The sequence below is a fragment of the Siniperca chuatsi genome, linkage group LG4 (assembly GCF_020085105.1).
Source record: "Siniperca chuatsi isolate FFG_IHB_CAS linkage group LG4, ASM2008510v1, whole genome shotgun sequence".
In the NCBI taxonomy this organism is placed as follows: Eukaryota; Metazoa; Chordata; class Actinopteri; order Centrarchiformes; family Sinipercidae; genus Siniperca; species Siniperca chuatsi.
This window is the reverse complement of record NC_058045.1, coordinates 930,001-944,448: the sequence shown is the minus strand read 5'-3', so window position 1 is coordinate 944,448 and position 14,448 is coordinate 930,001. Positions and strand designations below refer to the sequence as shown.

The 14,448-nt window shown below is 38.9% G+C and overlaps 1 protein-coding gene across 1 annotated transcript in view; it reads left to right on the top strand.

Annotated features, from left to right (window-relative positions):
- Positions 1 to 14,448, top strand: part of ntrk3a (neurotrophic tyrosine kinase, receptor, type 3a) — a 286,883-nt gene that overhangs the window by 117,909 nt on the left and 154,526 nt on the right. Inside the window, exon 5 of the mRNA XM_044193839.1 lies at positions 13,817 to 13,971. Coding sequence (XP_044049774.1) covers positions 13,817 to 13,971 — 155 coding nt within the window. The remainder of the gene's footprint in view (positions 1 to 13,816; positions 13,972 to 14,448) is intronic.

Sequence of the window (14,448 nt, the reverse complement as noted above, 5' to 3'; positions counted from 1 at the left end):
TGCCCAGAATCTGTTTTCTCCCCTGCCTTCCGGCACGTGCCTCAGGTGCCTCCGGACAAGGACCAGCAGACTGAGAAACAGCTTTTTTCCCAGAGCTGTCTTCCTACTGAACTCTGCCCCCTGCTGATTCCACTGTCCCCTCACATACCTTAACTTTAAATGCTGCTATATTGTTTCTGCTGCTGCTATATTGTTTTTGCCACATGTACCACATATTCATTTGCACTACCAGACTATTTATTTATACATATACTGCATCATTTGCACTCCAGTACTATGTACTGAATACTGCAATAACTCATCTACTGCACTGTTAACTATTTATGTCCATAATTTGCACTACTTAATATTCATTGCACTACTGTTCTGCCCAGTCCAATTCATTATTGTACATATCCATTGTTTATAGTAATGCCATCTGTATATAATGTCCATAGTACCACTTGTAAAATATTTTGATAATATTGCTCTATCCTGCAATTGTTTATGCACATACTATACTGTATATCCTGCACTTGCTTATTGCACTTCTGGTTAGACCTAAACTACATTTTGTTGCCTTGTACTTGTAATGTACATGTGTAATGACAATAAAGTTCAATTTAATCTAATCTAATCTAATACCCACCATCATCTTGAAGGTGTCAAAAAAGCTAAACTATTGGCACCATATAAAAAATATCAGAAAACATATGATAAAACATATGTTTTAAAGCAGAAAATTATGGCTGTACACTTACAATAATTTTACAGTGGCAAATCATTAATATTTATACTGTAAATTATACACTCACTGAACAAAGAACTACTGTATATCAGTGATTCGACTGCCTTGATTGATGGATGGACACTTCTTTCTCATAAGCATTTATCTCAAAGCACAGCTGAACCTATAAGAGGCTGACAAAGTACAGTTTCAAAAGATGAAAGCCAAGCTTGATAATGTAGAGTCTGAGATATCCCAATATGGCCACCATACAGAGGATAAACCCTTTTGATTTAAACAACGTGGCCTTTCCTCTGGAGTCACCCAGGCCAAAGGTAACATTTTTCGACCCCATGAATGGTAAGAGTCTGAAAATAGAATGTGTCATCCATTCGTGCTGTAATGCAGTGGTAAGATATGAGACTGGTCATATGTAGGCTTAGCATAAACCAATATGTAGCTGTAGTGCAAATTGAGGCCGTTCAACTTTTTCTTAAGATTTCTAAATTTGATATGCGAACATATTGGATAATTGGCAAAATTGCAGTCAGTCTTTGAATCACTTCTCAGGAGATATGAGTGTTGAAGAGCACTTTTTGTATTTGTAGTGGTTTTGTTTTGTACTTGTACTTTTCTCCTAAGTCAAACAGAACTAAACAAGTTGAGTGTGACAGTTCATTCTTGACCTTGAAAATTAGACAAAAGAAAAAAAGGTCCACTTACTAGCTAATAGCTATTTGTCATAGTTTATTTACTCAGATTTGCATGGTTAACATGATTATTGCAATTTTATTTTCCTGCATTTTTGTTGTGCTAGTTTTGGGGCCTAATGGTGACATTGTCTGCCCGTGGGTCAGTCTGTCTTTCTTGTGTTGGTATGGATATTACTGGTCCCCAGAGAATGATTGCTAAAGATTTTGATGACCTCTCACCTGTACTTTAGCACCATCACCTGGATAAAAATTCTGCTTCACCAAACTGTCAAAGAATCCCAATAACTACTGGCTGGTTTTCCATCAAATCTGCTGTGGATTTTCATGGTCCTCTGAGGATGGATCCAGTCCTCAGACCAAATGTGACCAAAATGTCCACTTAAACATGTCAAAATTTAATGGGCAGTTTGTCATGAAATTTGCGCTGCACGTTCATGCTGGCATCCCAAGAGGAGGACATCTTTTTAGCTAGCAGGATTTATGCTTATACTGTACTCTAGTTACCATTCTTTCACTCTCTCATTGAACTGTAACTGTTCTCTACTTCTGGTTTGAAAATTTGCTAAATCAAGTTCATTGTTGTTTTCAGTTGTATCAATTGGGTATTTGTGGATCTCAAACAATACGGATACTGGATACTCTGAAGGCCATCAGTTTGCTTTCAGTTTGCTTTCAGTGATGTTGTAGATGAGCTCCAGTATGCATCTGTGAATCCAATGTTTTGTAGGATTTAAAGACGTATACAAGTCCCTTGGCCTGCTGGTTCCAAATATCATCACTCCTCCCACCTTTTCTATACTGAACAGTATCCAATGAATGTGGCATAAAAACATATTTAGCAGAAGCACCATAAATTTGTTTAGAAGTTAAACATCACTTTTCCCCCATACTCTCTCTGTACTCACTCTCTTCTCTCACTCTCTCCTCCCACATCTAGCTTGTCTCTCTGCCGATCTGCCCCCACACTTTTAATGAAAGTGAGAGGTTATCTGTGCTATATTAATGAGAGAGAGGCTATCTCCACTACAAAGTGGAACAACTCATTTACATCACACTCCCCTGACCAGGTAGATGAGGGAGTTAATTAAGTTGGTGTCAGAGGAGCAAAGATTGCATTTGCATGTCGTCAGATAAACTCGGCTCAACCTGGGGGGTAACAATATGATAAGGCCTTAAAGAATTAAATGACTGTAATTAAGTCGTGCTTACAGGGTGCCACATAAAGACAAGTGCAGTGTTGGATGAATCACCAGTTGACAGTTTTGAGAACAGCACATTAGTTATATTAATGATGTGAAAAAAATGAATGAAATGTTTAAATAGTCTTTTTTTATACAATTTCTCATGTAAACTAGCACAGTGTTATTGAGTGATTACAAATTGTGCAGAAAATGAGTCATCGTATGGAGGTGGGAAACAGTTTCTGGGTAATTAAACATGACTACTCAGAAGGACATATTATAATCACCCGACCTAACAAAATAAACATTCTAAACACATCTTAAACAGATAGTAATACCATACAAAATCTCTGCATCTCTGAACCGTGGTTGGAGACCTCTGGTTCTATGCTAATTTAGCCTGGTTAGGTAGCGTAGCATTCACAGGCGCCAGAGATGAGATGGATCGGACATAAACAAGAGATTAATTTCTCTTCTCTGGCAGTAAACACAACACATGGGCCTGCAGATGTGCTATATTCAGCTTCACACACAGCACATTCTGCCCCACAGAGGTTTACCCCCACTCCTCTATTGCATTTCTTAAATACACTGGAAGGGAGGGTCCTAGCAGAATTTGAGGGTTCACATACTCTTGAAACTTCCAGAAAGTTATAAAATAACTTTATTTGAAGTTATACAGAAATACAGCAAGGATAATTATGATGCATGTGTACCTTAAGATACAAGTGCATATGGCAATATGTATCTTCTACCATATGGGCACACTGAGAGCAAGAAAATAAGACAACAACAAACGAACAAAAGCTAAATGATTTGGAGCATTATAATACATAATAAATACTTTCTTTTATCTGTCTCTTGTGAGTCCCCCAACTTTGTAGAAGTTGTGCATTACAATATTTCTGGAGAACGCCTTTAAATGTACTTCCTCATTTGTATTATTTGTAATTGTTTGTCAACAATTTAAATCCATGTCTGTGGTCCTTTTCCACTTTCTCTGATTTGCAAGCTGAAATACCTTGACTGTCTTTGAAAAACATTTGTCATGACTTTGTAGAGAAATGATTGAAAAGTTTTCTCTGTTTGGCTGGAGCTATCACTACAACCATGACCATACCCACCATTGAGGTCCCCAAGGTCCGGACCTTGCTATTTTTTCTATGGTGTATATAATAAAAGTTGTGAAATAATTGCCTAAAAATAACTTTACTTTGGTGCAGCAAAGATACTGTACAACACCAAGATTACCGACTTTCTCATCTGATCTACGTCATTGCTCGTATGTGGGTGGGTGGGTGGTGAAGTGGATGATCTTGTTAGTACAAAAGCTTTACTCAACACGGTGGTTCTTTGATTACGTCAACAACTTGAGGACACCGGACAGGCTGCTGAATCTATGCGAAGTGTGACACAGGTAACTAGAGAGTTTTACTAGTGGACTGCTTGTAGTTCAATGCCATTCATCCCCAGACATCATCTGACGAATAGATCCTGTGTGGTTGCCCTATGTTAAACAGTAGCCGTCCATCATTATGCTGGCTAGTTAGTTTCACTTGAGTGAATTAATTCCATCCATCCAATGGTAGACTGAAACTTTCAACAAAAGTTGAAATGCTTTTCTTTCAATTCAGTTTGTGTAAAGAGTTGAAATTCGTGTTAAAATGAGCTACCCCTATATATTTTTATTTTCATTGCAAGACTATCCTAGCGGAGTCCGGTAACATTTACATATAAATATCAATTGACCCTGTGTTTACTTTCTTCCCAGCCCTGCCACTGACATGGTTTTAAAGCTATTGTTATCCAATTTTTATACATATTTAGATCTGTGAAATATTTTTTTGCCAGGGGGGCATGCCCCCAAACCCCCCTAGCAAGCTCAGTTTATTAACCTCAGGATTTCTAAAACCCTGCGTATGGCCATGACTACCACTTAACTTTATTTAGTATAGTAAAAGATAAAATTACACATCAACTCTGTTTGGTTTCCTGGGCATTCTTGCATTTTTCATAACTTATTTTAATATCTATGTATTTTGACATTTTAATAAAAAAAATCTTGTCTTCAATACATTTATCAGTTAGTTTTGCAGTTTGACACAAATTCATTACAAAAAAGCTCTGTGACAAACCTTGCTTTTGAGAACTTGTTTTTTTTTTTGTTACATGTGTTATACACATTGCAATTTGCTGCATAATTTAAGCTACCTGTTGATTCTTTGTAACATTTCTACCCAGGTTAATAGCTGAATTAAATTTTAACAATAAAACGCTTTAGAATGAGTAGTGCAATTAGTAGTGTAACTAGTACTGCTAATAACGAGTTACATTACTTTTCACATGAGCTTTGGTGAATGTTTAATTTTATCTTGAGCTACAAGCCTGAGTCTGCCAAGTTACTGACTAGCTGGGCGCAATCCAGACAAACACTAACATGCAGTGCAGCGAGCTCTGCTGCACCTTTAAATTCAGCTCAAACGTACAAAAAGTGAAAATCAACCAAAAACACGACATTCAGCTCATTCACATTCATCCAAAAAGATTTTGGGACACATGCCTGTGCAGTCATACTGTGGCCCTCTTGGCTCGCTCCCACAATCTCCACAGTGTTCAGCAAGAGGCCAAACCAGACTGAAGTTCACTGTGCCAGACCAAAACTGGCCCCAAAATGTCAGCTCCTGGGAAAAAAGGAATGGAATTGCTTCGTATTTCAGCATGCTTGTATTGAAAGAAGTGGTGCACCAATTAAGATATAGATTTATGCTATGTTTAGCATCGAACTTTGAGCAAAATTCTTGCGCTAGAGAAATTCATAGTAGTCTGTGAGATATTCCCTATGTACAAGTGTAAATTCTGACCTCATGATGATTGTAGATGAAAAGGTCAGGGGGTCACAAACCAGAATCCTTCTCAATCTGCAGTATTCGCCCTTGGGAGTGACTGGTGCTCCCACTAAGTCTGAGGACTCATGGCTGTCCTACTGTGAAATCACACTCATGAACAGCTTCAGGGCTCCCTGATTGATTTGAGCTTTTTATGCACACTTTCTGTAAGTCTGCTACTCTGCAGACTTTGCACAAGACAAAGCCTTCAGAAACTACTTGGTTAGACTTTACAATAACCCACAATGCATTTCATTGGAATGTCAAAACAACAATGGCAGTGGAACTCCAGATGCATATAAATGAAACATTAAGTAGTTGGCACGATTTTTCATTGCAATGTTCTTGTCTGAGTAATGATGGCATGACTTTCAAATATGTTGATTGGTCCAACATAACTATTTTGCTGAAAAAAAGGGAGCAAATCACAAACAGCCCGGTTCATCATGTATGGAATATGATCCGCATTGTACCGTCCACTGAGCTGTCTCTGTCCAGGTAACGTGATGTCACCAAGTGTTGCCCCATACAGTGTTTGGAACCCTCCTGCACTCAGTCACACGCCCTAATCACACAGATGAGAGCTTATGGTGATGTAGGCAGAGTGGATTTCGCTCCGCATTCATTTCAGTGAAGAAGGGGTGACAGGTATTCCCTCCCATTTGCAAATTGACCACACCTCTGTGCCAAGTTTGTAAGACTCTCCAAAAGTTTGAGAGAGAAGGGTAGAATTGACCTCTCATTCATGAAGTATTGATCATTTATTTATTTTAAGGTATAAGCAGCCAAGAATCAGGGATGGTAATTAGCTGACTAAAGTGTGTGATTACAACTTGTGGAATGTTGTCTACTGACCTTCACCATCATGAACTGGGCCATTGACTGACTCGTCCCTCTGCTACCAGGACAAATTTAAATTCACAGATAACAAAGCCTTATTCAGATGATGCCAATAGATTAACAGTTCATAATTGGTAAAGACATGTGTAAAGATGAAGACAGCTTCATCAGAGCTGATCCCCCTTCTACAGATAACACTGATGACTCTCTAATTGAAACTCTCTCTCCTTTTGTCATTTAATAATCCTACAGTTCTTTGGCTGGCATGGAATTGTAAAATCAAGCAGCACCATTCTGTGCATCAGACATGCTAATGAGAGCTACTGAATACAAGCCAGTAGACTGAGAATAATCAGATACAAACTGAGTTTGTGTGTCTGAGAAGAGTTTGCTGTAGTTTTTGTCTTGGCTGAGATTCCATTTTTCATCAGTAGTAACACCTCACAGCACATCCTGACTGAAAATCCTCAAATAAACTATTGTTATTTAGAAAGTCACACAACTGATTGGCGACTGCTTTCTCAAGGATCTTAGAGAGAAAGGGAAGGTTAGATATAGCTCTATAGTTGGCTAAAACCCCTGAAGAGTGGGCTTTTTAAGAAGCGGTTAAATGACAGCTACTTTAAAGGACTGTGGTACATAGCCTGTTAATAAAGACAGATTGATCATATCCAGTAAAGAAGTGCTAAGGGTAAAACGTCTTTAAGCAGCCTAGTTGGAATGGGGTCTAAGAGACAGGTTGATGGCTTAGATGAATTAATCGTCAAAGTCAGCTGAAGAAGAACAGGAGCAAAGCAGTCAAAATATATATCAGGTTTTACAGTTGTTTCTAAGGTTCCTGTGTTTGAAGACAAGTCGGTACCGGTTAAAGGCAGGAATTGATGAATTTTTTCTCTAAAAGTTCAAATTTTATCATTAAAGAAACTCATGAAGTCGTTGCTACTGAGGGCTATAGGAATACATGGCTCGATGGAGCAGTGACTTTCTGTCAGCCTTGCTACAGTGCTGAAAAGAAACCTGGGGTTGTTCTTATTTTCCTCTATTAATGATGAGTAGTAAGCTGCTCTGGCATTACGGAGGGCCTTCCTATATGTTTTAAGACTTTCTTGCCAGACTAAACGAGATTCTTCCAGGTTCTTGGAACGCTATTTTCTTTCAAGTTTTGGTGATGTTTGCTTTAATTTGCAGGTTTGGGGGTTATACCATGGAGCTAACCTTCTTTGTTTTATTATCTTAGAGGAGCGATAGAATCGAGTGTCGTTCGCCTGCAGCGCTATCAACAAGATGGTCAATTTGGGAGGGGCTGCAATTTGCATAGGAGTCCTCTGTTATATTGAGACATAGCACCGAATTAAATGCAGATGGGATTGATTCCTTGAATCTAGCCACAGCACTATCAGATAGACATCTAGAGTAAGAGTTTTTGCCTAATGGCGTGTAGTCCAGTAAAAGCAGTTCAAAAGTTATTAAATAATAGTACGATAAAGAAGGATTCTGTGGAAAGACTATTAAATGTTAATGCTGTTAAAATTTCAATGCTGTATACCAGAACAAGGTCGAGGGTGTGGTTAAAACAGTGAGTGGCTTCATGTACACTCTGACAAAAGCCAACTGAATCTAATAATGAGATAAACGCAGTAGTAAAGCTATCATTTTCAACGTCCACATGAATACTGAAATCACCCGCAATAATGACTATCTGTTTTAAGGACTAAACTTGATAAAAACTCAATAACACAATAACAAAGAGAATTGGCTGTCGTGTTTTCCAGGTTGGGTGTGAAAGACTAAGAACAAGGCTTTCAAATTAGTTATAATTTAGTTTAGGTTTAGGGTTGAGTAATAGGCTTGAGTCGAAGATGGCTTGAGGAATGTGAGTATTAATATGACTGGGCGGAGTGGAGTCATTTAGGCTAACATATTCCTCATGACCCAGCCAGGTTTCAGTAAGACAAAATAAGTCAATATGATATTCTGATACTAAATTGTTCACCAGTACAGCTTTAGATGACAGAGATCTGATGTTTAACAGTCCACATTTAATTCTCCTTTTTTGTTGTGCTATTTCAGTATTTTTATGTATAACTCCTCTTCTGTTAACTTTTGATTGAATTAATTTAAGTGGTCGGGGGGCAGACACCATCACTAAGGCGTTTTGGGTGGGTAACTGCTCTGGAAGGACAGAGAAGCGTGTAGGACTGTAACTCTGCCTCCTGGTCTCAACTCTGAGTTTTTCAGGGTTTAGGTCCACTAATAAAATCAGTCAAATTTCTAGCTATGAGAGCTGCTCCATCCAAAGTGGGATGCATGCCGTCTCTCCTAATCAGACCAGGTCTTCCCTAGAAAGTCCGCCAATTATCTACAAAGCCCACATCATTTGCTGGACACCACCTCGACAGCCAGTGGCTGAATTGTTTGTTATTAGGCTCTATCTCAGTCGTTTTTTATTTTATTCAGTGTAATTCAGGCTGTATTTCAGTTCTTAGTTTTTTTCTGCAGACAAATCCAGTTTGTTCTATTTATCAAATCTGTGACTGTGGCTGTAATAATGCACCTATTGATCTCAAGGCTGGTTATAAGCATGGGGACTGTGTGTGTGTGTGAGTGTGTGCAATCAGCTTGGGGTTTAGATCAACAGATGTTCATTACTCTTGCCTCTTCCCGTTAGCAAACACACCAACACACACACTAGATAGCTAGCATTCATCACAGCACGCCTGCAGGGGAGAAAAGAACTACTCCATCTCTGCTGTGTATGTGTTTGTGAGTATACTGCATGTGTGTGGAGCCCTGAAACCAAGGGCGTAGGTTTGCATATGGACAGTAGGGACATGTTCCTATCAATATTTCGCATTATCTTTGGAGTGAAGAGCTGCAAGCCACAAACCTGCTGATTTTGACAGAGAACTGTTCATAAATTGGGGGGTCCCTAGCAATGTTGAGACCAAACCTACGCCCTTGCCTTAAACTGACAAAAAAAATAATAAATAAATGATTGTGTAATGTTTTCAGTTAATTTAATGGTGTTAAAGTATTCTAACTTCCAACCAATCTTACCAAATATCTGCTTTAGCTCTGTCTTTACCAGAGCTGGTAAAAGGATGCTAACGGCGGTGATTTAGCCGTGTGCTAACTGTTTCCTGAGTCGGACACCCGTATCTCCTCACTGTAAACATTGAACACATCTGCTTTAGCGGGGTATTATGTTGTTCCTGAGTCTGTCAAACCAAAGTCAATGCTGTTAACACATCCGGGCCGTACTTCTCTCCTTCAAAATAAGATGGCATGCTACAACAACTCCAAATTATGCAGTAAAGGCTCCTTAATTTCAATTTTGAGTGTATACCACCACCTGCTGGATGTTTTGTTAAACTCTTCTCATTTCAATCCCCAGCAAGATACCTGCTGATGCAATGAACTTTGCAATTATGCAAACTTATATGTATGTAAAAATGACCTATAATACACACTTGGTGCAGAGTAAGATTTATATTCTAACTATAAACATAAGTGTTCATGCATTAAATGGTCATTTTTGGAATCAAAAGACTAAGAGACTAAAAGACTAGAGAAAATGATTGAAAGGTCATGAAAATATTTAATAAATAATAACATATTTTGTTACATAAGATGAAAAATTTAAATATAAATAAATAAATAAAATCAAACATCTAGACACCAATAACACCAAAAATCATAAGTAAGTAAGTTTTCACATACAAGGAATGTCAAATATTGTCAGGGAAAATGAGAAAGTAAAAAGCATGTTTTGCAAAGTCTAGAAACATTTACAAAATGTACAATTTTTAAAATTAAAGAGCTCATAGTTTATGCAGGAATGTGCAAATGTTCAGAGTATGAAGTATAAAGAATATGTGCAATGTGCATAGATACTGATCCAAATGTAATTGGTAATGTAATGTAACGCACTGAGTCAGATGTGGAGATGTAACATTAATGTAACATGTAGTGTAGTGTTATTTACAGATAATATAAAAGTATCTACATTGGCATTTACATGTCATGCTTAGGGTGCTCCTAAAATTTTCAGTTGGGAGCACCAGTGCTACTAGTGGAAAAAGTTCGTCTGGAGCCCTGAGCGACTTCACTGCAGGAAGAAAGATGCTCTCTCGTAAACATAAATAAATCTGCAGGAGTTTGCTCTAGAACCATGGTGATGTTGTTGCTATACTTGAAGGGTTAGTTGGTGAACTACAGTAGCTGGCGAGCTAACCGCTAGGTGGCTGGGCGAGCACTAGCACAATAGCTCCTGGAGATTCTTTTCTGTTTTCACTCTACGGTTCTGTTAACCTCAATGAAAAGGTATGATATCAGATATCATTGGCTTAGCTCATCGACTCCTGTGTCCTTACTGTCTGCAAAGCATTCCTCTGTTGTTGAGCAGTTTATACTCCGACAGAGAAGGTTAAATAAAAGTGAATGGTGCAACACAGCTAATAATCTACAATGGCTCTCCCTCCTTTCAAAAGTTAGCACTGTCAGCAAACAGCAGGTCAGGAATCATTCATTTAAAAAAAACACAATCTGTTCATTTGTTAGGCTAAATTGTAAAACAAGGAAACTAAATTCAAATTAAAAAAATAATTCTAGGTGGTATTTGCATTGTGCCTACCTCTCCCCCCATCCCCCAACCCCCTCAAAACCTAACCCGGCAGCGGCGGATGGCCGCCCACCATTGAGTCTGGTTCTGTCCAGGTTTCTGCCTCTTAAAGGTTAAAGTTTTTCCTTGCCACTGTCACCAAGTGCTTGCTCATTGGCGCTATATAAATAAAATTGAATTGAATTGAATTAAATTTCCAAGGTTTTCCTCCCCATGTTTGTGTGTACGGAAAGTAAAAATTCTAAGTTGTCTGACTCTATCTGAAATTTCCAGATCACCAGAATAACCACAAATGCGGCAAATACATATGTGGTGTATTATGCAACACACTTGCCATTCATTCTATTTCTTGTAATGCAACAATAAATAACTTGTTCAGAGCCATGTTCACCTGTAGAGTATTTAACAAACATTTTTATTGCTGGACTGGCTATCAAATGTGTGTGGTATAGGCTATAATGTGAAAAAGAATTGATGATAAGTCTAGAAGAAAATTATCAAATTTACATGTTTATTTGACCCATTTACAGTCGAAGTCGATGACCATTTTTTTTCAACACCTTGGAAATGGTCAAACCTGCAGCGGGACTCTAGTATTGAAACCCCAGGGTTAACAAAAACATTTTGTTCTTTAGTTAGTTCATTTAGCTCGTCCACAGCACAAAGCATGACAAAGCACCTGCTCCCTGCTCTTTGATGTTTCTGCCTCTTCGCCACTGTCCTCATCATCACCTGCAGACTGCATAAATAAATCCGTCATCTTAGCACACTGTGCCGCGTCAGCCAGCAAAGCCCTTTTATTTCTTTGCCGGACCTTCTCTGTTCCGGCCGCCGGCCGTGGATTTTCTCTTTCTATCCATGTTTCAGCAATGAGTGCTACATACTTTTAACGAGTGCTAGATTGCTAGATTTTGCTAGATACTTTCAGTTTCAGTTGTGTTGGCAGCTGCTACCTGCCATTATGGATTGCACCAGCTGTGTCGCTGCAGCTAAGATGACCTATTGAATATCTGTATATAGGCTATAAATGCCAGACTAGTTTGCTATTGTTGACAGCCATTTTTACCATACACATGAATATGCATAAGTACCAGGTGATTTTTGAGAAGACATGAGCAGGTGAGTCCAAGCACGGTTTGGGGTATTAAAAAAGGGTGAAAATGCAGAAATGCAGAAAATAGCACTTTTTTATTAGCCTGGCATTTCCATACTAATTCAGAAATGAGTCTGGAACCTCTCAGTTCATTTTCGATTTCCAAGCGGCGTTATCAACGGATGCAAACCAGAATGCCTCTGGACACAGTTGGCAAGACCTACAACCAATCAGAGCAACGAAATGTGCTGAGCAACACATGCAAGGTGGGGCGGTGCTTGGTCCGTTTTCAAGAAGGAAAAAAATGGCAGCCTGGTCACAAACATTCTTAAATTACAGCTACAGTGTACGCTACGCTACTGTAACGCTACTCTGTTATTCATTGTATCAAACCCCACCCCATATTAGATAAACGACTGTGATTGGCCCCACTGAATCCAGGACAGGTGGAAATCTGTTTGAATGGGAGAGGGGCCGGACGTACCTGCCAGAGCAAATACGTAGATAGGTAGATAGATAGCTTATTTGTCCTCAGTCAGTGCAAACTCAGTTCAAACAAGTAAGACATACAGAATTTATACACATTTATACAATATACTGGATTTACAGGGACACGTAATTACAGGGGTCACACAGCAGAGACACAATGGATAGACACTCTACACACCACAGACTGGTGGGTGTGACAATGAAACATGAGTTCGGCAGATTCATCTGGTTCTCATGTGTATAGGAAAACAACGTAGATAACGAGTTACCAGTGTTTTATATACAAAAGGCATGATACCAAAATTAAGAAATAGCTTAATCTCGTAATAATATTTACCAATAGGCCATTTATGTAGCTTAAAAAATGATCCTATCAGCCCTATAATCACATGGTTTTACAGTGCATGTGATAGTGCGACATTTTGCATGTATTGTGCAATATTGCACATGCAGAGATGATGTTGCAAACCCTCTGTGGGCTTGTTTTGTAAGGCAATGACTTCTTGGTATGTGTTGCTTGGTTCACAACTAGTTTTACATATACAGTAGAAACCACACAACAAAGAGCTTCTATAAACTGGAAGCAGCAAGTGACTCTATAGGAGTACACTGGTGCTGACAAACTAATATTACAGAAACTCTAGTGAGTTTACAACAGGCGGTTCATGGTTACCAGTCTAGATGATATTGCCAACTTGCTAACCAGCTAATATCGTTGAAACACAAAATCAGTCAGGTGTATCAGTTTCAAGTTTCAAACAAATTAGCCTCATCGTTTTCTCGTGCTTACGTCAGTCTTTTGTCAACTAATGTGTTCAGACTTAAAACTCTCTTAGCGTAGTTGCTTAATTCCAAGGGGCGTTGTTTTTCAGCTGTTTTTAACCATCTGAAAGTTTTTGGAACCTTTGGCTGGAAATGTTGTATTTTCGAATGGCTACTAGATGACTCATTCCACCAAAAAGAATAAAACACACTTTTCACAGAAAAATACTCCCCTTGAGTTGCAGCGTTACATCATGCAGCCCACATCAGGCGCACTGGGTAATACTGCACCTACTGCACATACAGCTGTCTCGGTGTGGGGATCCCTCTGGGCCTGCTGAAGGGGCTGCACCTTAGTTTACCTGACAAGGGTTGGTTATATGTTGGAGCTGTTATGTTGTACCTTCTTTAGGAGGTCTGACGTGACAAACGTGCATTGTTCATCTGGCATGAAGGCGATATGTCACTGATGGGATTTAGTGCATTGCTAATACTGTCAATACGCTTTCTTTCTTTTTCTCTCCAGTCATTTAGAGGAAGTGGTGTTTGCATGCGGTTGTGAGATCCGCTGGCTGCAGCTATGGCAACAGAGAGGAGAGGCGGGGCTAAGCAGCCAACAGTTATACTGTGCTGATGGCTACAGGAAGATACTGCTGCAGGATATGAACATTAGCAGTTGTGGTAAGTTTAGAGAGTGAAAATTAGCACACAAACATACACACACCTGATATGCACAATTTGACCTTTATGATTGGGAATTCTGATTGCTAATATTCATTTTGTATTAAAGCTGTTTAAATGATAGAGCTGGGGTTATTCAGAATTGTTCCTATTTTCAATAAATCCCACGAAATAAACAATACCAACAATGCGTCGGTCCGTCTCTCAATACTTTCTGACTTCCCTACCCTGTCTCTGTCTCTCAGCCCCAAGCCCATTGGTTCCTACTGTAGCGTTAATACCTTAAATGCTATTAAAGTATGATAATTCTGAAAATCCATAATTGATACAAACTGAAGTAGAGGGATGACACTCAACTTTGGCTATCAGAAATAATCAATATTTATACTAAATAGCAGAATTTAACTTATATTAGGTTTTGAAATGACATATTTGGCTGTCCACATACTTTCCATATAGTGTGGTTTAAAATCACAG